Source organism: Aethalodelphis obliquidens, unplaced genomic scaffold, assembly GCF_003676395.1.
Source record: "Aethalodelphis obliquidens isolate GAN/ISIS:26980383/991018 unplaced genomic scaffold, ASM367639v1 scaffold3, whole genome shotgun sequence".
NCBI lineage: Eukaryota > Metazoa > Chordata > Mammalia > Artiodactyla > Delphinidae > Aethalodelphis > Aethalodelphis obliquidens.
Genome location: NW_020837947.1, coordinates 41155204 through 41182279, shown reverse-complemented (window position 1 = coordinate 41182279; position 27076 = coordinate 41155204). Strand labels below are relative to the sequence as shown.

The 27076-nt window shown below is 36.1% G+C and overlaps 1 protein-coding gene and 1 long non-coding RNA gene across 6 annotated transcripts in view; one reads left to right on the top strand and one right to left on the bottom strand.

The window, feature by feature from the left end:
• Positions 1–8546, top strand: part of LOC113609980 (uncharacterized) — a 69649-nt gene extending 61103 nt beyond the window's left edge. The window contains exon 3 of the long non-coding RNA XR_003428897.1: positions 7322–8546. This is a non-coding gene — a long non-coding RNA (uncharacterized LOC113609980). The remainder of the gene's footprint in view (positions 1–7321) is intronic.
• An 89-nt stretch (positions 8547–8635) lies between these two features.
• The window catches only part of FAM184A (family with sequence similarity 184 member A), a 119460-nt gene continuing 101019 nt past the window's right edge, over positions 8636–27076 (bottom strand). The window contains exons 12-19 of one of the 5 annotated variants that reach the window (XR_003428885.1): positions 23837–23964; positions 22303–22487; positions 21722–21868; positions 15330–15447; positions 13260–13364; positions 10570–10772; positions 9619–9713; positions 8636–8987 (exon numbers count right to left, since the gene is read on the bottom strand). Coding sequence is in view for 4 of the 5 variants with exons in the window: in XM_027087680.1 (XP_026943481.1) it covers positions 8906–8987; positions 10570–10772; positions 13260–13364; positions 15330–15447; positions 21722–21868; positions 22303–22487; positions 23837–23964 (968 nt within the window). In the remaining variant the exon portion in view is untranslated. Of the gene's footprint in view, positions 9714–10569; positions 10773–13259; positions 13365–15329; positions 15448–21721; positions 21869–22302; positions 22488–23836; positions 23965–27076 lie in introns of all 5 variants that reach the window. The other 4 variants (XM_027087688.1, XM_027087680.1, XM_027087669.1 and 1 more) reach the window with 4 other exon arrangements.

Genomic DNA, 27076 nt, shown 5'->3' with positions numbered 1-27076 from the left:
TAATTTTCTTTTTTTGTAGTATCTTTGTCTGGTTTTGGTATCAGGGTGATGGTGGCCTCATAGAATGAGTTTGGGAATGTTCCTTCCTCTCCAATTTTTTGGAAGAGTTTGAGAAGGATGGGTGTTAACTCTTGTCTAAATGTTTGATAGAATTCACCTGTGAAGCCATCTGGTCCTTGACTTTTATTTGTTGGAAGATTTTTAATCACAGTTTCAATTTCATTACTTGTGATTGGTCTGTTCATATTTTCTATTTCTTTTCTACTGCCATACAGTAGGTTGCCTTTTCATCTTGTTGATAGTTTCCTTTGTTGTATAGAAACTTAGTTTCATGTTGTCCCACTTATTTTTGCTTTTGTTGCTTTTTAAAATTGAGATTAAACATATATAACACAAAATTTATCATTTTACCCATTTTTAAGTGTACAATTCAGTGGCATTAAGTTCATTCACAATGTTGTGTAATCATCGCCACTAGCCATCTCCGGAAATTTGTCATTGTCTCAAACAGAAACTCTGTACCCATTAAATAGTAACTCCCCTTTATCTCCTTCCCTCAGTTTCTGGCAACCTCTGTTCTTCTCTCTGTCTTTAAGAATTTGTCTATTCTAGGTACCTCACATAATATACAATATTTGTTCTTTAGTCTGGCTTATTTCACTTAGCATGTTTTCAGGGTTCATCTATGTTTTAGCATGTATCAGAACTTCATTCCTTTTAAAGTTTGGATAATATTCCATTCTATGTATATACCAAATTCTGTTATTGTGAGATAATAGATAACACATAAATTGGTCTAAAACAAGGTTATACAAAAACAAACATTTTAGTGATATGACAAAAATTCAATTCAACAAGCAGTATTCAGTGGCACTAATTTAGGAGCTTCAAAACCAACAAAAATCCACTCACATTTTAGCAGAATGTAAATTGTGAAGTAAAATAGAATAAAAGAATACAAAATAGTAGGATGAAAATAGAATTAAGCAATTTTGTAATACAGTATAATCATTTTAATCTACACAACTAAAAATTTACAAAAATAAAACAAGATACGTATTTTAAAACTACATAATTAACAATATGAAAGATAAAGTAGTAGAGGAACATGTTAGGTAGAGATGTGATAGAAAAAAAAATTTTTTTAAGACCCAAACCTAACTTCTGGAGATGAAAACTACAGTGGCTGGGGTGTAGCATACGTTGAATAGGATTAACAGCAGATTAGACATTGCAGAAGAAAAGATTAGTGAATTTATAGACACAGCAATAGAAACTATCCAAAATGAAACTGAGAAAAAATCTCCCAGAATTCAACAGGGTATTGGTAAGTTTTGTAGGACAATGTCAAGTAGCATAATTTATGTATAATTGGAGTCCTCAAAGGCCAGGAGTGAGGGAAGCAGAAAAAATATTAGAAGAAATAAAAGCCAAAATATTTTACAAATTTCATGAAAACTGAACCTACAGATCCAAGGAATTCAGCAAATCCAAAGCATACGTGTGAGAGAATGGGAAATAAGTATTGGTCTCTGCTGTTGGTCCCTGGCACAGAGCTCCTGAAATCCTTTCCTAAAATGATAAAAAATTAGGAGCATCTCTTGTTCTAATATTGTCTTTAACCCTGTCTCTGACACAGTGCTCCAAAAACCCTTATAAATTCCTAAGTGATAACAGCACTAAGAGCAACTTTTGTTCTATTGAAGTGACTCTGAGTGGGCTCCTGGATGGCTTCCAGATGGGGCTACTCACCAGAAAAACTAAACCTTGATTAGAAGCTTAGAATTTTTCAGCCCTGTCTCCCCCATTTCTCCAGAGTGGGGACAGGGGCTTGAAACAGAGTTAATAATTTATCATGCCTACGTGAGGAATCCCCCATAAAACCCCAATAGTATGGAATTCAGGGAGTTTCCAGGTTGGTGAACACATCCACACTGGGAGGGTGACACACCCCAATTCCATGGGGACAGAAGCTATTGCCCTCAGGACCCTCTCAGACCTTGCCCTGTGTTTCTTTTCATCTGGCTGTTCACCTGTATCCTTTATCATATCCTTTAATAAACTGGTAAATGTGTTTTTCTGCATTCAGTGAGCCAGTCTAGCAAAGTAATCAAATCCAAGGAGGGGGGGTCATTAGAACCTCTGATCTGTAGTGGGTTGGGTGGATGCACAAGTGATCACCTGGGCTTGAGCTTGGGACTAACATCTGAAGTGTGTGTGTGTGTGGTTTGTGCAGTCCTGTGGGACTGAGCCCTAAATCTGTGGGATCTGATGCTATCTCCTGATAAGTGTTGGAATTGAGTTAAATTGTAGAATGCCTGTCTGGTGGCGGAGACTTGCATGTTGTTGTGGAGAAAACCCAAAACCCACCCACACATTTGGTGACCAGAAATAAGGTGTTTTGTATAGGGAGTAAAGAAGACCCACAGGAGATAGACTGAACTAAGGATTTTCCCTACAACAGGAGGGAAAGACTCTGTTTATTTTAGTTATCCATTCATCCGTTGATGGACATTTGGATTGTTTCCACTTTTTGGCCACTGTGAATAATGCTGCTACAGCCATTGGTGTACAAGTAAATGTTTGAATTCCTGCTTTCAATTCTGCTTTTGGGACTATACCTAGAAGTGTAATTCCTGGATCATATGGTAATTGTTTAACTTTTCAAGGAACTGCTAGACTATTTTCCACAGCAACTGTACCGTTTTACATTCCCACTAGCTGTGCAAAAGGGCTCCAATTTTTCTACATCCTTGCTTTTTTTAAATAAATAAAAGCTATCCTAATGGGCGTGAAGTGGTATCTCATTGTGGTTTTGACTTACATTTTTCTATTGGCTAGTGACATTGAGCATCTTTTCAAGTGCGTATTGGCCATTTGTATATCTTTATGGAGAAATGTCTATTTTTTAAAATTTATTTTATTTATTTATTTTTGGCTGTGTTGGGTCTTTGTTGCTGCGCCTGGGCTTTCTCTAGTTGTGGCGAGCGGGGGCTACTGATCGTTGCAGTGCACGGGCTTCTCATTGTGGTGGTTTCTCTTGTTGCGAAGCATAGGCTTTAGGCACGTGGGCTTCAGTAGTTGTGGCACGCAGGCCCAGTAGTTGTGGCTCATGGGCTTAGTTGTCCTGCGGCATGTGGGATCTTCCCAGACCAGGGCTCAAACCCATGTCCCCTGCATTGGCAGGTGGATTCTTAACCACTGTGCCACCAGGGAAGCCCTGGAGAAATGTCTATTTATGTCTGTTGCCCATTTTTGAATTGTTTTTTTGGTTGAGTTTTAGTAGTTCTTTATATAGTCTGGATATTAATCCCTTACCAAGTATATGCTTTATAAATATTTTCTCCTATTTGGGGGAATTGCATTTTCACTCTGTTAGTACTGTCCTTTGGTGCACACATTTTTAATTCTGATGAAGTCCAATTTATCTTTGTGCTTTTGTTACCTGTACTTTTGGTGTCATGTCAGAGAAATCATTGCCCAATCCAATATCATGAAGCTTTACCCTTTGTTTTCTTCTAAGAGTTTTAGTTCTTATGTTTGGGTCTTTGATCCACATTGAGTTAGTTTTTTTATATATGGTGTAAGGTGTAAGGGTCCATGGTTCATTCTTTTGTATGTGGATATCCAGTTTTCCCAACACCATTTGTTGAAGACTGTCCTTTCTTAATTGAATGATCTTGGCACCCTTGTCAAAAATCATTTGGCCACATATGTGAGTTCATGTCTGGGGTATCTATTCTATTTCAAAGAGATTCTGACTATTAATAAGAGTAAATTAAAATTGTTAAAATTAAATATAGCTACATTCAGAAAATTACAGATATTATATTCCTGGTATTACCAGAGGTGGTTAATGTGTAGTAATCTTCCAAACTGAAATTAATATGGTATAATCCATTATCACAGTGGTGTCATGTGACAGAGAATTTGGAATATTTGTAACAACATGAAAAGAAAAATTATGCACACCATTATTGTCAAAGAATATGTCTATTCCAAATAATGTTGTTGCTCTTGTTTTGTTGGAAAGATAAAATGTGTTCTCCTTTCGTATATGAAAATAAGTTAAGAGACTTCCTATGGATAATTTTTAGCTGGGTCCAAAGCATGATACTGCTCTCAAAATATTTTCATATGCTTTGATCATTAATACATTTTTTAGAGTCTGAATGCATAACTAAAACTTGTTTTAGACCTATTTCTAAACGTCTAATTTGTATTGTTTTTGGACAAACTTTTGCATATGTTTCCTGTGTACATGAATGAAGCATTTCCTACCATGTTATACATATTTCCTTCTCCACTCCCTAATCCACATTAACATTCCCTACAACATAAAGAGGGACACAGCAACAAAAACCAATAGTGGTTCAGCTTTTCAAGAAGCACTTTTTCTGCTCTAGCTGTAGTATAGAGTGCCATATATAGAAAGAAAATATTCCTTATGATTGTCCCATTAGGACCTATCTCTTCACTCCAGATTTAAAATCAGTTATTTGGGGAAAAGCTATGAGTTAGAAACTTCCTGTTTGATGATAATGAAAAGCCTTAGGTAAATATTTTAAGATATGATGTTAAGATAAAAATAAGAATTTTTAATCATACCTACATATGACTGGTTATGAAGAAGGTGACAGAATGAGATAAAAACTAAGAACTAAACATCTTGACCTAAATACAAAGATTAATTTGACAACTTCTAAGGTAAGAATGATATTGTGTTTATATATTTGGTCTTTGTCCCAGTTTCTGGCACAGAGCTCCTAAAAAACCACTGGCATTTCCTAAGTGATGAGAGGAATAAAAAGGTGTCTTTTTTTATGTTAATAAGGTGAGTTTTGGACCCCACCTAAGGAGAGTTGACAGAAAAACCAACCATGTGATTAAAGGGTTAGAGCTCCTTGGTTCTCAGGGAAGGGGAGAAAAGAGGGGCTGGAGACTGAGTTCAATCACCAATGGCCAATGAATTTAATCAGTGGATTACACTGATAATGGCTATGTAATGAAGCCTCCATAAAAATCCAAAGGACTGGGTTCGGGGAGCTTCCAGGTTGGGGAACCAGTACACTTTCATGTGCCATCGTGCTGGGCCGCAAACTCCAGTAGGACAGAAGCTCCTTTGTTTGGGACCTCACGCTATATATATTTTCATCTGGCTGTTGATTCATGTCCGTTAATATCCTTTATACTAAACCAGTAATCTAGCGAGTAAATGGGGTTCCTGAGTTCTGTGAGCCACGCTGGGAAATTAATCAAACCCAAGGAGGGGGTCATGAGAACCTCTGTTTTATAGCCAGTAATAGCCTGGGCTTATAGGCATCTGAAGCAGAGGGTAGTCTTATAGGACTGGGTCCTTAACTTGTGGGATCTGATGTCATCTCTGGGTAATTAGTGTCAGAATTGAGCTGAATTGTAGGACACCCAGCTGGTGTCAGAATTGGATGTGTGGGGAAATGTCCCCGACACACATTGGAAATCGGTGACAAGACCCTTTGGTAAGGTAATTGATGGTTTTACTTCTAAAATTCTAGTATAAAAAAATAATAATCAGTTCTCTGCAGACACTCTTGCTCCTCTGACTTTATTCCTTTTGTTGTACTTACCTAACAAAATCCTAATCCTGGTTAAGTGTCCATTATTATCCATTCCTATAATTCTGCATCCAAGCAGCTGAACATGGTCAAAGAGCAAAATCATGCTGCTGGGTGTCAATATAAACATATAGCCTCTGAGCTCAACCACTGCCTGACAATCCTTGTACAATTCTCCAGTATATTTGCTCTACTTTCCAAGACAACTATTTACTCACCTATAGTAATTTATACCTTTCTCAAACTCATTATCTTTGTAGGAAGGTAGGGTTAAGAGTATCCATTACTACAAAGCCCAGGAGACTGAGTCACAGAGGTTAAGATACTTGGTGGTGGCAGAGCCAGTAGGCAGGGAGGGCGCCTCAGAGGAGGTGAGCTTCCTATCACTGAAGTATTAAAGTTCACTCAGGGATGTTATAGAGGAGATTCAAGCATTCTGTGGGAGATTAGAAGAGATGGCCTTTAAGGCCTCTTCTAACTCCAAGATCCTAGGATTCCATGTGGCTTCTTATATTCTATCAAAATAACTGTCTTGCTGAAACTTCTTCAATCACAATGTTAACAATGTTATGGGACTTCTTTGACCATCTCTTTAATGTTATTACGTGTAACCCAGTGACACAGTTGAAGGTTATAAAATTGTTGCTTGTCTCTTCTTTCTCCTTCTCTCCCTCCCCAGTAGCAAACTATGATAAAACACAAACAAAACCCATCTGATCCCCCATCTCAGTCTACTACCTTCTCTGCCTCTTTCCCTTACCTGTATAGCCAAACGTCCTCAAAGAGGGGTTTTCACTCACTCTCTCAACTCCCTTTCACCTCACTTCTCCGGAATCTAGCTTTTGCTCCTGCCATTTACCCTGACTCTGCTTTTGCAAAGACCATTTTCTAGTCGTTAAAACCAACAGACACTTTTCATTATTTCCCTTTAATCCCTACAGCACTTGACACTGTTGGTTGGCTGCTCTCTCCTTGACGCATTCTTCTTTCACAACATCATGCTTTTGGGGATCTATAACTCTACTTCTCATTCTCATCCAAGGTCTGCGTGCCCTTTAAGTGTTGGTGCCCCCCCCGCAAAGTTCTGCTCACAACTCTATTCCTTGTTGTTTCATCCACAGGCCTTTGGCTTTATTTATCTCATATATGCCATACTCCACTCCAGACCCTTGTGTTTAACTGCTTGTTATTCCAGAGAAACTTTAATTTCAACATACCTGAAATCACACTGCATCTTTTGCCCACACTTCATTTTTCTTCACATTCCACACATATCTGTCACCAACTCCCAGCAATTCTACATTTTCACTCTTTATTCCCTCATTTCCGTTCCCATGAACAATTCTTCCTTTCAGTCCTCATCTGAACCAATTCAATAAATCTTGAATTGGTCTTGCTGTTAGTCAGGTTCCCATATTTTCTGAACAAATTGCAGCCAATATGCTGACTAAACAGTTTAAAACCTAACCGTGCTATTTATTACCTGCTCCAAATACTAGAGGATCAAGTTGAATTCCTTACTAAGCATTCCAGGCCATTTGTAGCATAAAGAGTACAGGTTTCAACCTTTACGAGTTGTGTGTGTGTATGTATGTCTGTATAGTGGGGGGATGACAAAGAGGAGGAGTTCAGGTTTTTCATCTGGGTGGTTGAAGGGTTAAAAATGTTAAAATTATACTGTCTAATACAAGGTCGGTGCTCTCTTATTATGCCCCATGGTCCTACAGGATTACACTGAGTTCTTTAGATGCAGCTGGCCTGCTCCTTCCTGACTGTTGTTTCAGCTTGTGCCTTAACCAGACAGACCAAAGGTGGGGCTGTTTAATTCCTATTCATCCTTCAATATTATATATATTATATATATACAATACTATACTTGAGTACCACTTCCATATCCAGCTTAGGTAGCTTGACACCGTAGGCAAGTAGACACCACTTAGGCAGCAATCACTTCCTCTTCTCCACTCCCAATGTACCTCCATAGAGCTGACTGTGGCCCTTCTGATACTGCTGTAAAAAACCACTTGGTACTGAACTATTTCAGCGAGTATATGATTAGCTCCTTGAGGCCAGGTGTTCATCTTTGTATGCCCATAGTCACCTGCAAGAGTTCTAATCATCAAATCTTTGGTAAATAAACGTCCAAATTATAAGATATGTATAAACTAGGGGCAAGAAAATGAGCGTATAACTGTGTTTTCTGAAATAAGCATTAACCATTTTTTGTTGGAAAATTCAATCTCTTAGTTGAAGAAAAAATTCAAAGCAAACATTTTATAAGAACTTTTTCTCAGGATAATTTAAAGAACACACTACCAGCCATGCATACTCATATGCAGTGGTTTATTCCTTGAAGATTTTGTGAGGATTAAATGAGATAATCTTTCTACTGGCCCCTCAGCACAGTGCCTGACACACAACAATCATTTAAAAAGTTGGTCTTTAACATTATTATAATCATTCATAGATCATGTTCACCCAGGTTCTTCTAAAATCTACATTACTGAGTCAACTATAATTACTGAGTCAACTATATTTAGCACTCTTAGAAATGGATGCACTCTTTCAGGCCACGGAATACAATACAGTAGCCTGCCAAGGTGGACTGAAAACTTAAGGTCTCATTAACATGTGATAGTGGTTAGTTGGGTCCATGTTCATGTGTCAGTACCAAATTGCCTATTTAGAAAACTAACAAGCTGGCTTCGTAACACTGAGCATAGATGCTGTACTAGAAATCCTAGGTTCTCAACTATCAGAATAATTTTAAAAAACAATATAAATAAGTTGGCAGTATTTTATATACTTGAAAGTCCATAATTTCCACGTGTTTTCATTCTAGCCTTGTAAACTTAGAGAACACAGTTACAGTTATACACGGAAATGAAACAAATTAACAGGTTATATTTCCCTGTCCTGATTTTGTTATTGAAGTAATTTAATATTGTATGATTATTTTGTAGTAAAACTTTTTCTGGCAAGTCTTACCTGGAATTAAAAAGTATTTAAAAGTTAAAACAAACTTACTAGCAAAAAAGAAAGACTGTTTGTTCTAACAAAATTTATTATGCAATAATTACAAAGATTAAAGACTCTCCCATCTCAAATAAAAATAACTGTTATAATTACACACATAATACAGTACCTTATAGAGTGATTCCAATAAATATCACAGGAAATACAGGGCATTTTCAATTGGAGAGACAAATACTTTCACCGTGTCTGACATAGGAAACCCTGTTCACATAACGATCTGCATAAGGTCATGCTTTTAGTAACAGTCCGCCTAGAACTGTGCCAAAGCAATTCTTTCAGAATGTGAAGTACCGGGCAAACCACTCCTGGCGCTGGGGATCTGGAGAAGCCACCGGGGAAGCTTCACTCTGAGGAGGACTGAATTCATAAAAAGAGAGACATGTAACCCAGCATTAAGCTGTTTTGCAAAATGAAGGGAAAAGCACATAAAACATCAGTGCAGATGACCACAACTGGTTCCCTACGTTAGGAGATGCATTTTAAAGATCTGCTACTTCCTCTACACTGGACTGTGTTCTCCACTCCATGAGAGTGCAGCAGCAGCTCAGATGAAGTCCGTGAAGGAGGAGCCACATTACAACAATTACAAGAAACAAAAAAATCAAACAGTTGAGAAAAGTCAGGTGACCTTCTTGGAATAAAAAAGTTCAGGAGGAACTGTAGGAAATAAGAGAACCAGGTAACATTCTTCTTGTTCAGCACCTTTTCTCGTTTAGTTAATTAAAAAAAATTTTTAGAATCTGACACAAGCATTTCTTACAGATGTGTCCTTAACTACAACTAAATTAAGTAACTAAACCATGGTATAATATTTTTATATATGTATGTTTATATTAAACTTTCATAATTCCATAAGCAGATACTCTAGGGGAAAGGAGTACATTAAAATGCCAATTTCCCCTCCATCTTCAAAGTTATATAATTTATACTTATCTTAACTCTAACTAAAGATTCTTTGGGCTAGTTAAGAAAATAAAAGGATCCCTACCGTCTTTGGGGGAAATTACAAGGCACGCAACAATGTGTAATGGAAACTCCAGTAGTCATGTTCCTTGAGCCCATGCACATGCATCTTACTGATACCTGAACATACCCATGCACAAGGGAAAATAAGCAACACAAAATGTTTAGCAGGAGACACATTCAAAGGTGTATTTGACTATTTTTCATTCTTGCTATTTTTTTCTATTTAAAATAATGTCATTAACTAGTCATTAATCACTTAGCCTAGAAAAAAAAAGTAGTCTACCTGTATGATTATTACTAGTGACACTGAGACTTAGTAAGAATAAGTCAAAAAATAAATTTTAAAATAGCACAAGATCAGTAATAGTAAGGAAAGCACAAAATGACAGCACTTTCTGACTAATTATTTAATGGATAAACAATTGGATTTCATTCAAATTTTACTTGTTAATACATTTATTCAAGGACTCTGAGATAAAACTGGAATATTAATTATAAAATTTTTTTCCTACTTCTGTCATTAAGTTCCCAGAGCTTATATATTTTTTATTTTGGCAATAAGTGCATATATATTTATAAATAAGCAAGGGAAAAATAGATAAGAAACAAAAGCCACTTAATAAATAAAAAATATCTTGAATTTCTGTAATAAGGGGGATGGATTATTAATGAAAAACTGGTGATAATTCTAAAAATGAAGCACCGGTCCATAAATATAAATATTAAAATTCTAAGCATATGAATTACATTAGTACCTCTTTAAGCATTTAGAAAATTGACAAGGAAACAGAAAAAATCTTTTTAACAGAGTTAAAAAGGAGTTCTCTAGAGAGGTGGTGAATATATTTTGAAAATATTTCACAGTAAAATTTCTTTTCCTAGGCTGTTCTTAAAGTAGTAGATTTCTGCAATGTAAGAAAGTAAATTTCTCAAGTTAAAAAAGAAAAGAAATCACTGGTGAGACGGGGCTCACCTCAAAAGTGTCTTGGGCTCTTTGGGTGGCACTGGCTGTGGAAGTGGTTTGCTGCTGTTGAACTCAATATCGTGGACTGGAGAATTAGGAATGGGATCCAGGCGGTTAGGATGTCCATTGCCCACTCCACCAGATTCCAGAGCACTTAGATTGGGAACACTCACAAACCTGTTTGCTGGTGATTTATTGTTCTTCTTCTTTTGCTGTATTAAAAATAATACATGTGAGGACAGTCCCTGCATAAGGACGAATGAGAAAATAGGAACAATAGAAGATACAAATTTGGCATGGGAAAATTTCGGAAGCTGGATGTTAAGATGAACCAGTGTTACCCAAAGTGCGGTCTGGGGATCCTTGGAGGTGCTCTTTATCTACATGGAATCCTCACAGACAGACATGCTGCTAGGTCAGAAAGAATGAGGAAGAAATGTTTAGGAATGGTTCATGGGGAGGAGAGGAGGGGGTGGAAAGAAGGCCAAGGGATAAAGAATATTGGGAGGAAAAGGGAAAGGGGGAAACAGCAGATCTCATGGATACCATGAGGTTAAACGGGTTTAGGCTAAAATTAGGAGAAGGTGAAAAGTTAACATAATTTTAAAAGAGAGGTCTGTGAACTTTAGCCATCTGTCAAAGGGAGGCAGTCCTTGCCTGGAAAATAAAAGGACTGAGAAAATGCTTGGCAAAGTAGTTTGAATCAAATCTCACATTTCTACCTAAGACTTAGAGCTGACCTAGAGAAATAATTTGGTTTTAAATTCACTGCATCCTCTCTCTGAAGAGGGAAGATGAAATCTGTATACTTAAGTCTCAATTACCAATTAATTGGTAGTATTACCATTAGCTCACAATCTTTGAAAAAAAATTAAAGGTTATAAAACAAAAGCGATCAATGTTTTTTTCTTTTAATTGGTCTTTAAAATTGATGGATGAAAAGAGCAATACAATTTCAGATTATTAAAATCTATCAGCTTTCAAATCATTAACTTTAGTCTCTATTCATCTGTAGATTCAATGAACATCATCTTGCTTTGTGTAATAAAAATTAACATAAATGTGTGCTAATTTATGAAATAACTTTTTGCAAAATGATTCCAGAGTTTGAAAAAAATGCAATTAATAGACAAGATGATCCTTTTCCTTTGCTTATAATGATCTCAACTATCTAGACATTGTCCTTTGTCATTTTCTGTGAACCACAAAGTCTCTGAAAAGAAGCCTATTTTAGCATAACTGCAAAAAGAAAGGAAGAACAATATCTTCTTCAGAATTATTTGTGAAAATTGAGTCCCTAATTTACAAAGATGTATCTTTAGCATTTTCTTGTTCTAGTCATGAGAGGGCATAATTAAACCTACTTAAGGTTTCTATTTTAAGAAATCAAAAGTATCATTGGTAAAGTTCTACAGTAATGGTTTTGTGGCTAAAATGTAATTCCAATAAAATAGGTAAAAAGGAAATATTTCTAATCTTGTTTCAACAAGTCTCATAACCTAGCTTTTTAATTAAAAGCTTATTTCACCCTAAATAATGAATTTAAAAACTGAAACTATATTCATTCATTCACCAATTTTTTTTTTGAGAGGCCTTTATGTGCCAGACACTGTTTTGGACTCCAGAGATACAGCTATAGGTTTCCTGACTTTAGTCATTCCATTTTGCAAATCATTCAAGTCATTCTGTTTTAATAAACATTTAAGTTTAAAGTTTGGAGCACTTTAAGTTGTGAAGAAAGGATAGATTCCATCTTCTTAATAGAGAAGTTTTATGAGCTTTGAAAGCAGAAATTTTTCTGGCTAAGGGCCTAAGAGAAATTAGATATGATGTGCAAATTAATTAAATCTGAATCCAAAACATAGCTTTAGCATGGGCATTTTTATTTCTACTACTGATTCCTGCTAAAAGATATGTAATCCCTATAAAGCCCATATACATAATTATTCATTCTTTATTACTTGCTTTATTCACTAGAATAATTTGTAGTAACTTATAGAAAACATGATGAAATTTTGCAACTGAACAAATATTTACTTCGTACTCACTATACCTATAGCACTATGATGGGAGTCATAGGAAGCTCGGGTACAAAAATGTATAAGACTTAGCCATGTCCATTTCATTTATCTGCAAGGCTCTTCTATCTGTCCTAAGACAGCAACAAAATGTAAGAATAGGTCATGTTCAATTTTAATTGTCAAGAAAGGTGATTAAGACTGTGAGAAGTAAGGCCCTTCTCTGAAGATTAGTGGGCAACAAAATACATGTCCAACCCAAGGCCCATTAAATGGCAGGCCTTAAGTCAGGGAGAGCTGTTGGGTATACAGGGCTTGGGGTACTTTTCAAGACCCCATAGAGGACAGTGAACACTAAGGAAATGACAAGAAGTTATCCTGAAGCGACTCAGAAGTGAGTTTTCTTTTTTTTAAGATATAAGAAAACAAAATGGTATAACCAAGGTTTTATAATATTAATAAAATACTGTTTTAAGGAATATGAATTCTCAACAAATAAATGAATATTATTAGCATCTCATTTGAAAATGAGTGTATAAAGAATTCATAGATTTTAGTCCTAGATTATTAAATTTAAGAAAACATTTTTGGAAGCTTTATCTTCTGCTGCTCTTAATATTTTATAAAAATTTTAATCAAGTTTAAACCATATTCCTATTTTACAATGTTTACAGCACATACCTTAGTCAGTGGATTAATAACACCAACAGTAGGACTTGAGTTAAACACTTTGTTGAAGTTAGTTTCTCGATTGACTAATTCCAGCTGATAAAATTTATTATCCTCCTATGAAAAAGAATTACAAACATTTCTTAAACATTTTCTATTGAATATTTAAAAACTTCATTGTATAAATGCCATTTCATTCAAAATTTAATATAAAACCTGAATGAAAATTTATATACCTTATTCAAAGATTTCTAGACCTGTCAGGTCTAGAAATCTTAGAAATCTTAAAGTCTGCTGGTGGGTGAGTTTTCAACACATTTCAAACCCTGTGCTCCGGGATTCTTCTCTACCCTTTCATACCTTTTCCCTCCAAGGCTAGAGCTAAATGTTTTATTTGGCCCATCTCTTTTCCAGAGGGCTGACTGTGCATTTTGAGCAGGCTTAACCTGCATTCATGGAGCTGCTCTGTGCATGGCTGAGTTGTTTCCAGACATGAAGATGGCACTATGGTATATCATTATGCTTGAGTACTGGAAAAGTATTTGATCTTGCCTAATCTCCTCTGTGAGACGTCAATGTATTACAGCAATGGTAACCACAGAACAGAGAAAAAGTGAATGGCCCATGCAGAGATAAACCCTTTGCCTTTGGCTTCACCAACAGGTGCTAATTGAACAACCAGACTTCCTATGTGTAGGAAGTAAACACATAAGTGAATGGATCACTGTGTGTGTGAAAGGCAGGGTTGTGTGCTCTAGGAGAACTAGATTTTCAACCCTCTCCTAGTTACCACTGACCATCATTAACCTCAGCCCATGTGCCTCACAGTCCACAGACTTAGGGTGTAGTGAGAAGAGTGTAGACCATTCCCTGGCTAGAATTGGAAAATCAACAGCTATTTCTACCATAGATGAAACGTAGTAATACATTTGCTAATTTCACATATAGAATATAAGGTAATTTTTCATGACTCTACTGTTGTCAGATAGAGACAGAGCAAGCTATGATGCCTGTGCTCATGTTCACAAAGCTTGGAAAATTGGGTGGTTATTGGGATGAAGTAGCACATATTCTGTCTTTCCAATGCCTGCTCCTGGGTTCCATCTATGAACCCCAATCAACTACCTGTTGCTTTTTGGCAGGAACTTCTAGTCCCATACAACAGGATGGCTTTCCTAAATGCTAAGAGAAATAAATATGTTAAGGAAAAAGGACTTCAGAAATAAATGCTCTTAGGCTCTCTTTGCATGCTAATGTCCAAAGTTTTCATGAAGAGATCAATGAGTAAACAGAATGATTAGCACTCTATTTCTAGTTTTACTGATTTTTATTTGTTAGTGGCAGTAAAAAGCAATATTTTAATTATTGATCAGGTCATATAATTTTAGAAGACTCTGAAATGTTTTATGAATTTTAAAACATCTGTGTTTTTTTAATTCTTGAGGAATAATGACTTTAATGAAGGCAGTGTATTTATTGTAAAATCTGTATTTTCTTCCCTGATGGACTTTTCAGAGCCGCTAACATCTCAGTGTGCACTGAGACTCTCAAGACAGAGCCTGTAGCTTTTCTTAGGCTAGAACCCTAAGAAAATAGAATCCTTTTTCCATGAAGTATGTCTTTGGATCAGGTTTTAGTGGGACACACTTTAGGAAGTTAACAGGACTAACTGGAAGTGTGCAATGCAGGCTTGTGCATGTATGTGTTGACCGTTCTTTCCCATCCAATTCTAATTCTACATGTACAATACACACACACACACTTCAATAGTATATTAACTGTACACTGGCAATAACATATTATTAAACATTCAATATGTATTAAAAAGTATTTCTTTTTAAAAATTACTGAAAAAAGACACAATCTCCTTACCATAATACCAAATTTAAAATTACTTTGTATTTCTTATCCTCATTCATAAACATTTTAATAAACATTCAATCACAATACATATATTTTGTACTTTCAACTTTTGTTTAGCATTACTTAAAAATACTTTCTCATGTTTTCCCAATCAACAGTCTACAGATTACTAACATGGTTACACCAGAACCCCCTACCCCCCAAACCCAAACAACTTACCATTAGTTTCTTTATGACCTGATCTCTTTCTGTAAGCATGGCTTTTAATTCTCCAATCATCTGTAAATCTTCTGGTTTTGATTCTCTCATTAGATATTTTTCTTCCATCTCTTCTAGTCTAAAAACAAGAAAACCTTTCATTGATATGATGCAGACATTCTTTTGCGATGCCTATATTTTTCAAATTGGTTCAGTTGAACACACAAAAATTTAAAATCAAACTTTTTCTGTTAAAACTTGTAAGCATAATAACATGATTGCCTCAAGAGGTAGTGTTATGAAAGGCTCTCCAAGTGCAGATGATGTTATTAAAGGCTTTGCAGATTACTTTGGAAGAATTCACTCATTTTTAAGTCATTTAAGTGTATATGAGGTATGCTCTGTAGAAGAAATAATATACTGAATAATACTAACCTAGCAATGCAGGCTTGATGCTGGAAATGTAGGCTTACTATTAGGAGAACTTACCACATATATGATATTGTGTGATGACATAAAGTTTGTTAACATATATAAAAAGGACAGAAGATACAGAGGAAAGGGGTACAAAGGACACACACATATGACATCATTCTTTCCTGGTTTATGGGAAATGCAGTTTATAAATTCTGCATATCAGTTAATACACTGAATATATAAACTGGAAAAAAAAAACCCAGTTCATCAGATAAAAGAAGAATCATATTTCCTTCTAGGCCTGTTCTGCCCTGAATGAAATGAGAAGGTAATAGAACTAAATGCCACTGAAGACTCTAGAATAGAGGCCATTTTTTATGAGCAGAGGTGCCATGGACCCTGCAGAGTCTAAGAATATAGCACAGGGCAGAATGAAGAGGGTGCAAATGGAAACTGCTAGTGTAGTTTGAAAAAAAGCACTCTCGATTTTAGAAAATTCAAATAATTAGAACAATCTTAAAACTTGTTTTCCAAATACGAAGAATAAACTAAGCTCAACAAAATTATGGTTAATGAAGAGTCACAGAAAAATTTATTCAGTCAACAAATATTAAGTAACTTCTAGATGATCTATCCTCTAGGTATCAGTGATCCACTCCCACCCTCCAGTTCCAGAGGCATACCAGAATCTGTGCATTTGAGTACTTTTAGTAAATTCCACTAACTCAGCTCAAGCCAAAGACTTGGAGATAACATTATTGGCTCCCTACCCAGCCCCATGGCTAAAGTTCTAATCTGGGAAGTAGGGAGGTATGAGGGAGAGGAAGTGTGGGGTTAGGGAGTGACTCTCAGGATCAGCTGGGACTTCGTCAGTTCAGTGTGAGGCTAGTTTCCTTATCTTCACTTTTGTTCTTCTGTGACAATTCACTGAGCTCACATAAACTAACCTTGCATTTTATCATGATGTGGCATTATATGGGCAAAGTTTTATATTTTATGGGCAACGGTTTTGAAAAGCTTGAGAAACGTGGAAAAAGGCATTTGCGTTTCATACCAGAGTAGCCACAAGATGTCACTGGAGTACTTGCTTTATCAGTAAAAACAAGGTACAAGATTTTTGAACTGTTTCCTGCAGCTGAACAAAAATACTTGGTAGTAAATGGTCACTAAAAAACTCAATTTAAAGCCTTATTTAAAACTATGATGTCTTAGAATAATTCTGAATGTTGCTTTTAAGTATGGAAAATTCAGAAAGCATCTTCTTGGGGTGTAAATAAATACATGTACTTCATTTGTAAAGTTAAAAAAAACAAAAACAATAACTATTATGTCTTTTTGTTCCAGTACAATGAGAAGTTAAGGTAAAGTGAGTCTAAAATAGTCAGTTACTATCCCTGAACCACCTTTTTTGCATAATAAAGGTCTCTGAACTTAAATTCCAGTGTATGTTTTTGTTTAGTTTCAACATTCTTTACCTACAAAATTATTATCAGTTAATCTTCTCCACAAAATACCTTTACAGCACCAAAAAATTTTTTAAAAGATACCTGGATAGTAAAAGGAAAAAAATAATTGATTAAACTGAAGAAACATCCATATAAACACAAATGGGAAAGCATTAAAGGAGAGAACAAGTAATATGATGTAGATTTAACCTGCAAACATATTCCAAGAATTATTAGTCTTTCAAAATCCTGATGGGGGAAGCACACTTCGTCCTCTTCTGAAGCCCATTCAGGCCAACACCCGGCAGTCAACATTTTCCCTTTCAGTTGCCCCACTCAACTCTCTAAGCCAGCTGCTTCCCAAAGACTAGGTGTGAACGACTAGTGATACAGGAGACAGTTTAGTTTGTTCTCCTTTAATCTTTCTGACCACAAGGAGAAAGTCTGTTAGGTTCTGTGTATCTTGACTGGTCTTCATAGCATATATGCTTATTACGCTGTTTCACAGCACTCAGGCAGGCCTCAAGCATCAGTGCTAGCCAGGATCTAATAACACTGTTGTATTTTCACAGAAGTCACAGTTATATAGTTATGGCTTAACTTCTATTTAGAATAATGGGTGAAATTTTTCAGTAGTAATAATGGTTTTACTGCAGAGTTAAAAATTTAACAGGAAAAGTTGATTAAGTTAAAACAAGTCGATTAAAAATATTAAGACAATAATATCATAGGTAGCCAGAAATGACCAAATTCCCAAAGGCTGTATAGGAAGGATTAAAGCCTGGGAAATAACTGCCTTGAGGGAACCACACAAGTACATACAGACTTTTACTCAAAATACAGATTCCCATTAGAAGTAACACAAAGAGAGGACAGACAGAAGTAGAACGTATAAAATTACTAATTAGGGTCACTGCTTGATTCTCCCCAGGCACGCACGCCCTGATTTTTTTTTTTTTTTTTTTGTCTCTGAGAATATATAGGTCAGTGTCTACGGCTCATGGATAACACAAACCAAAAATATGAATGCATAAAAAGCTGTATAAAAAAGTTTCCCAGTTGATAGTCCTTCCACACTTTTAAAATAAATGACAAAAAAAAATCAGTAAGTTGAGATTTTAGAGCCAAACAACAGTATTATTAGTCACTAATGACTAATTTCTAAAATATGACTAAATTCTAAAATAGTCGTATCTATTTTAGAATTTTAATTGTATAAAATGAAAGAACTCTAGTATACTATCTCCTACAGCCTTAAGGTAAAGGAAATACAGTAATTCAAGCAGCTTAACGTCAAACTTCTCTTTCCCATAAATTACAGGCACAGATTCAGACTTGTGACAATAGAACGACTTCATCCTTACCTCACAAGATTATGAAAATAAGCTGTATGGTATTAGGGTATTATTATAACTATTAGGGTATTATAGATTTAAAAAACTCAAACAACTTTTAAGGAATAAGTAATTCTGGTGTGGTGGAGAGCTTCTTTTTAATCAGGTATTACTGACCTACTTAAAGTCCAAGTACAGAAACTCAAATGTTTCCCCCAATAAGAAATTACCTTTTGGCTTCAGTACAGTGAGAAGTTAAGGTAAAATAACCCTAAAAAATAATAATCTCTGAACTAAACTACCTTTTGTGCATAATAAAGATCTGCCACGACTCCAAGTTCTGTGTATATTTACATTTAGCTTAAAGTTCTTTAAAACAGCCCATCCTCATTTGCTTCTAAAACAAAAAACACGACATATTTCTTAGATACAATGTTTTTACTAAGATACTATACCACTCAAGAAAATAAAACAATTTCTGTAGCATATCTGAAAACCTAAGTAGACTTTAATACCCAGCACTAGAGGATTTCTAGTAATAATTCCGTAAGAGACACAGAACTCTTACCACCATTTCAACGATGTTTAGAGGGTACGGTCCCTCCTTTAAACTTTTGTCCCCATTTCATCTCCCTGGAGTCCAACAAGGTTTGGGGCAGGGACAGAAGAAATGTCCAGCTGCTCCAGAGGCCCCGCAGCTGCAGGCTTCAGGTGGCAGGCTGACCCGTGCCCCTCCAGTCCCTCCACCATACCCACTGCCAAGAATCCACAGAGCTTTGCCGATTTTGAAGTTTTAAAGTCAGCATGCAGTTGATTAGGAACTTCAGTAGGGTACCCTTAGTTCTCTGAAACAGGCTGAGAGTAGTTCAAAAGTTGTTCTCCCCAGTTCCTTAAACTGGAATGGACCCTCCCTGCTTTCCATCTGTTGAAATCCAAACCATTCAGCAGATCCCAGCAGGCTGCATCTGAGGATATGCGCCAGAAATATCCACCTGTCTAAAACTGTGCTTTTCAATATGGAGGCCACTAGCCCATATGTGGCTATTTACATTTAACTTAATTAAAATTAAATGAAGTTAAAGATTCAGTTCCTTGGTTGCGCCAGCCACTGTTCAAGTGCTCAACAGCCTCCGTGGCTAGCGGCTACTATACCGGACGGAGCAGACACAGCACATTTTTGTTATTACAGAAAAATCTACTAGACATTGCTAGCCTAAATACAGTTGTATATGTGTTTGTTTTTAACTAAATGAGTAGATACCTAAGACTAGAGGTTAATTACATAATGACAGCAGGTGAAGAAAGAAATATGGTCGGTTAGCATAGACCTAGTTGAAGTAGAAAACAAATGGTAGATCTAGAAAAAGATAAAATATTTGACTTATGAGTCACACTAATCCTTTGATTAAAAATGAATATTAAAATACTAAATTATTTTCTATCTACTGAAAGTTCATAATGTGCAAAACCATAAAAAACGGAATAAAGTAAAAACAAAGATATAACCCTTACTCTTTGTAACGTAACATTCCTAAGGAGACCGGACACACGGACAGAGGTTATTCTTTCTGTGAGCATGTTTTCTCAGAGTATGAAGAGGGGGATACCAGGATTTTAGCCTCTGCCTGATAAACAACACTGTGGTCACTGGGGTTCACTGTAACTCATCTCTGCAAAATGCCTGAGATTATGAGCTTTTCGACACAGCAGGTGTGCAAGCTCTTACTGCAGCCCACAAGGTTTAAAAATTACCCCCAATACCTGCAAACACCCAGAATCACTGTGACTGGGGAAATGACCTCATGAGTCTCTTTACCATTTCAAGGGTAACTTTATGAAGTGGTAAATATTATAGGGAATCCTCAAAGATTTTATTTGTGAAATATTCATTGAGTGCCTACTGATGTGAAAATTCTGTATGTGTCCATTAGAAAGAACACCTCACCTCAGAGGCCTCTGAAGTAAATGCCAGTGACTGGGGGGGTCTGTTTTCTGTTTCAGCTGAAGTGAATGTGGGCATATGTGGTACAAATTTAACAAGACTTACTGGGAGGCTTAGCTGGTTAAATGGATGAAATGCAAGATGATTTTTAGATTGGAGGAAGGTAATAGGTAGGAATGACATAGAAGGTTATTCTAGACTGTAGAGGATAACACAGGAGACTCTTAGAAGGAAACTGTGAGCGTCAGTGTGGCTGACACAAAGGTAGCAGACAGGGAATACGGGTGACTGTGGGATGAGGCAGGAGACGGCACGCTGGAGCTAAGACTTTAAGTTTGACTTTGACACTGAGGGTAATGGGAATAAGTCACTATTTTGACTTTATTGAAGTATATGGAGATATTTATATTTTTTTATGAAGGCTTTTTAATTGATTGGAAGAGGAGAGACTGAAAGTGAATAAACCATTGCAGCAGCTTAGAGTAAATTATTTCTGAGATAACTTAAACTGGACCACAGTTTAGGCCACAGAGATGGAGTGAAGCCAGGTGCATTAGCTATAGAAGTTTATAAATAAGTGTGTAGGAAAGAGAGGGGCTATTAAATATTTTTTAAAACATAAAGCAATAATTAGAACTTTGGGTTTTAATGATATTGGAGCTACTATATATGAGTACTAACTTTGTGATGTTTTACATTTATTGATTTTTAAAATCATAAAACAATCAAATGCTTGTTGTAGGAATTCAAACAATGTGTAAGTAGAGTATATAAAATAAAAAGGAGTTTTTGCTTTTTTCCATCTCCAATACCTCCTAATCCAGTCCACAGATGGAATCACTACCATTAAAATTTGTATTTGTTTCTTCAACATCTTTTGATACTTTTGTAAAATATGTATTATTAGTGTATATATAGGATCATAATAACCCCATTGGTCACAATATGCTCTTTTTTACTTAACACTATATAATGGGTATCTTTTGAGTTTTCACCACGGCATGATAGGTTCATGATCCTGAGGGACAGTCTTTGGACACATATTGTCCTAGTAGAACCATAGCAGTAGCAGTTGATAAAACATAATTGTTCAACTGCCTTCTTGTAATTAAAGAATACATCATATTGCAGTTACCATCTGTAAATACAGCACTTAAGTTTTCTTTTAAAAATATCATTTAATTAGATTCAAAAGTCTAGCTGATCTGAGGTTAGACACAGTGCTCCTCACTTTATTGTCCACACATGAATTTTCTTTAATATAATGCGACTTACGACACTTGTAAAGCTGCATTTATTTCCTTGAGTAGCTCGTTAGTCTTATTAAAATCTGCCCGCATGATATTTTTCTCTCTGAGGTGGTCTGCTGTCATGACATCCAGCTCTTTTTCAAGTCTCTTGTTTAAATCTTGTTCATGCAACCTGTTTAATTTATTTTTAGTTAAGAAAACGTTATTCTGAAATCGAGCTTTCAAAACTTTCTATATTCTAACAGATTTGAAATGGTTTTAGGTATAATATACAGAAAATTAGTGGAAACAGCCTAAAGTAAAGTACTTACTTTGCTCTAATCTTCTAGCTTGTTAAAGTTGTCTCCTTTAATGCTTTTTAAAATAACATTTTTAAAAGATTTTAATTACATACAATTTCCAAAGTTAGTGAATGTATATACATCTTTCAAAATATAAACATTTCTTCTACATCCAAATTATAACATAGGCAACAAATAAAAAGTGGTCCTCAATATCTTACTAGAAGGCTATCTAGTCATAAAAATAGGCATGTATTGCTAAATACCATTGCAACAGTCTTTCAGGTAACACTGCAAATTCCTTCTGTGGTGACTGAAGGCATACCTCATCTGTTGGTTGGATTCACTTCTTATTCTGAGAATTTCTTTTCCCTTAAGTTCCAATTCTTTGGTTAGGGCATTGATATTTTCATGAAGGTGCTGTACTTCCTTATCCAAGTCTGAGATGTGATGCTCTCTGTGCCTTACTTCATCTTGTAGATCTGTTATTCTACTCATGTGCTCCTTACTCTGAAAAATACAAATAGTTTTTAAAAGTTTTCTGCATATTTACTTTCTGTGTTTAAGGGAAAGAAAATGACATACTGGAATGTCAAACGTAAATCTGACATTGCTTCAAAAGCAAACTGCTGAAATAAGGAAACCTCGAGGCCTCCTCTATTTTCATAATCAATATACAAGAAGTGTTTATATGGATGCCACAGGGCCACAGGGGACCCAAAAGACCATATAAGCACATCTCCCTCATTTTACTGTTGAAGAAACCAATACCCAAGAGATGATTTGTCCAAGGATGATCTATAATCAATGGCAGAGCCGATATTAGAATACAGGGCTCTTAAGTATTCAATAAGTTACATGGTCTTGCAGTAAAATGCTGCTGCCATCATCCTTTAATTTAAAAGGACCTGCATCTATGGAGGCCATCCCAGTATATACACATCCCATTGCTTAGAAGACTTTGTCTGCTTCATGCCGATCTAGTAGTTATCCTGTCTGACAGATAAGCTCCCTTCCACTTTCCTACAAGTCACTGTTTTCTGCAAATTCTGCAGGCCTAGACATTGTCAATTTCAGCAGCAGCCTAGTTGGAGAGAATATAAGTTCCCTCCATGGTTATAAGGTGGCTCATTTAAAACTTTCTAGTAATGAAGAAAAATTTGAGCTGATCATTTAACATATTTGAAGACTAACAAAGTGAAAGTCATAAGTAATAAACTAATAAACAGGGAATAGCCTTCATTGTACTATGACTAGAAATCCATTCATCCAGACATACATTCAGGATCACAAACCATCTAATTAAAGAAAGGACACTTGGCTAATGAGCAAAATTTAAAAAGTGTGAATAGTAGCTGTGCTAGTGAGATGGACATATAAATTATCTTTTTTTCCTAAGGACCTGCTACTTGGACAGCTGTGCTATCTGATATGGCTGTTTAAATTAAATAGTAAAATTTAATTAAAAATTCAGGTCCTTGGTCACACTAGACATATTTGGCTTGTGACTATCATAGTGGATAGCACAGATACAGAAGAGGTCCCTCATCATGGAAAGTTCTACTGGACAGACACTGCTGTTTTATAGTATTCTGTTTTCACTCTGTATTATTTACATTTCATTGTTCATTCAAGATGCAAATAAAATTCAAAATATTCAATTAAAAGGTCATAAAATAAACTGACCATTATACTAAAGCTGAATTACCTAACTCCCTTTAAAAATAAAACTCTTTAATATAGATAGTAAATAATTACTAGTGAAAATACTAGTTATTACAAAATAATTTTCAGAAAATTGTGAACATTCAAGTCTATTCACATTTATTTAAGACATCACAGAACAGAATGTTCTTCACCTGTCTTCTGCTGAGATCTATGCTTCTCTCTAATTCCATTTTAGCAGCGGCCAATTCTTGATGATGATGATGCCGTAACAACTCAATTTCAGCTGCATGTTGATGGTTTAGTTCTGAGCGTAAAGAAGCTGGAATCCAAGGAAAAAAAGATTTAGTGTATTTTTAAAATATTAGTATTTTAGATAAACATCATAAAAGAGTATTACTTTTTAAAATTAGGACACATATTCCCATTAAAATATCATAGGATTGTCTATGCCTCTTAAAATACTACATACTATCATAAAATATAAATTTAGAGGTCATCTGGCTTTGAAGAGGGTAAGAAAATTTTCAGCTGCTCAAATGGATCAAGGTTTTCTATATATGTTTTCAGTTTGCAAGTAAGGTGCTAATGGAGAGGAAATTTTTAACTCTTCTCACTAGTAGAATAACACATTTTAGGGTTGAATGGTACTATAACGTATATTTAGGAGGCAACTTCCCACACACGTAAGACTTCTTCCATGATATCCCTCAAAGATGTTAAGCACTGTCTGGTGATTGTTCTTAGTGATTTCGAAGTCATTATTTTTATCTGAATTTGAGATTATTTCATACAATCCACACTTACTGAATGCCAGGTACTATACTATGGGAGAATAAAATACGACCCTGTTCTTATAATTGCACAGGCTAGAGGGAAGGGCATCAAGGAATTAGGTGGGATATCAGAGATGAACATTATAATGAAATACAGTGTTTCAGTTATAATGAAAGCAGGGTGGTGTAAGAACCCAGATTTCCTAGGAGAGGGAAACTGGGAATGCTATCAACAAAGGAATTGTCACAGTAACACAGTCTAAAAGACTGAGCTGGGGTTCTCCAAGTGGAGAAAGATAAAGGCATTCAGGAAGAAGGAGTAACATATGCAAAAGCAGAAAGAACCCGCTCTGTCAGACAAGCTATAAGAAGTTTGGTATGGCAGGCACCCACAGAGCAAGTGGTCATACTGGAAAGAAAATGGAGCCCAGCCTGAGAAAGCTTTAGTACAAAATGATTTTCACTCCATGTTTACATTCATGGTCCTCAAACTAAGATGTGTGTGGCAGTGTGCCTGAGGGACTTTTAGAGTACACATGATCATCTTCCAAAACATGAATTTTACATGAAGATTTTTGGAAAAGCCACTGTTTTTAATGTTAACACTGAATATATGAGTAAAATACAAGTTACAAATTTCAAAGCTGAAACATGAGACTTCAAAGAAATGCTGTGCTTGTAGCAAGTCAACTTAGGCTCCTCCCGAGACCCTCATGTACAGCATAAATTCAGTTTCCCCTGCTGTTAAGGGCTGCTTCAGTGGAAAAATTGACAGGACCTGGTGAAGGATATGAGGAATCACTGAAGGATTTAAAGTGGGGAAGTCACATGGTGAGATTTGAGTCTTGCAAAAATTAACCCAACTGGGGCTTCCCTGGTGGCACAGTGGTTGAGAGTCCGCCTGCCGATGCTGGGCGCGTGGGCCATGGCCGCTGAGCCTGCACATCCAGAGCCTGTGCTCCACGACAGGAGAGGCTGCAGCAGTGAGAGGCCCGCGTACCGCAAAAAAAAAAATAAAAAAATTAACCCAACTGGAGTTTGTGGAGAATGGACCGTGGGAAGAAAGATCAGCAAGAAGGTTGCGGTAATAATCCAGGTGAGAAATGATACGACCCTGAATTAAGGGTGGCGAAAGGATGAAAGAAGAGGAAATAGATACAGAGAATATTTAAGAGGAGGGACTAACACGACATGCAAGCAAAAGAAAAAAGGTTGAATGCATCTCCCAGATTCGTGGTTTTGGCACTCAGTAAACAGTGATATCATAAATTCAAGTGGGAGGTATGGGAATGGAAATATATTTTAGACCTGAGGGAGATGGTGAGCTAATATTTTAAAACAGAGTGTGAGTTAGAATATCTAACAGTGTAATAAGCAGTAAAAAATATAAATCTAATTCACAAGGAAAGCAGATTGGTCTAGAAATACATATTTGGAGTCACAAGCACAACAGATGGCCATTGAAGCCATAGATGTGTGTGTAGAAATAGAAACAATACAATTGGAAAAGAAGATACACAAATGGCAAAAGAGCACATGGAAGAATGTTCAACACCATTAGCCATTAGGGAAATGCAAAGTAAAATTCACAATGAGATATCACTACACTCCTACCAGAATGGCTAAAATAACAAAATAATGACAACATCAAATGCTGGTGAGGATGTGAAGAAACTGGATCATTCATACATTGCTGGTGGGGATGTAAAATGGAATAATCACTCTGGAAAACAGTGGCAGTTTCTTAAAAAACTAAACACACCATTATCACATGACCCAGCAACTCAACTCCTGGGCATTTATCCCAAAGAAATAAAAACTTAAATTTGCACACAACTGAAAACACACAGATGTCCTTCAGTAGGTAAAGGACAACAAATATGGTAGGCCAATACCATGGAGTACTACTTAGCAATAAAAAGGGACAAACTATTGATACATGCAACAACCTGCATGAATCTCCAGAGAATTATGCTGAGTGAAAAAAGCCAACCTCAAAAGGCTACGTATCGTACAGTTCCATTCACAACATTCTTAAAATGACAACATTATAGAAATGGAGAAGAGATTAATGGTGGGGGCAGGGAGTGAAGTACATGTGGCTATAAACGGGCAGCAGGGATACCATGGTGATGGGAATGTTCTGTGTCTTGACAGTATCAATGTCAACACCCTGGCTGTGACATGCACTTTAGTTTTGAAAATGTTACCATGGAAGGAAACTGGGTAAGAGGTTCAGACGATCTCTCTGTGCTATTTCTTATAATCTCATGTGCATCTACAATTATCTCAAAATAGAAAGTTTAAGAAACCACAAAAAGTCTTTTGTCTACAAAGACAAATGTATTTAAATCATGTTTCAGTGGGTACAAGTTCCAACACTTCACCCATTTTTACCTCTCCTCGGGAAGAGGAGAGAGCTATAACGACTTGGCCTAGAACTCCGAGCAATAGTAGAGAAGATGAATTGGGTCAACTGGTTTTCCCTTTGAGGCCCCAAATATTCAGAACACTTTGGTCTTCTTTTCTCAATTCTTACTTGGAAAAGAGTGTGCCACTGAGGTGTGACAAAAGACGTCAAAAACACTAGGAGAATTTGGAAAAAAACACAAACAGAAGGAAAATGAGATGACAGGAATAAAAAGTCATTGAATGACA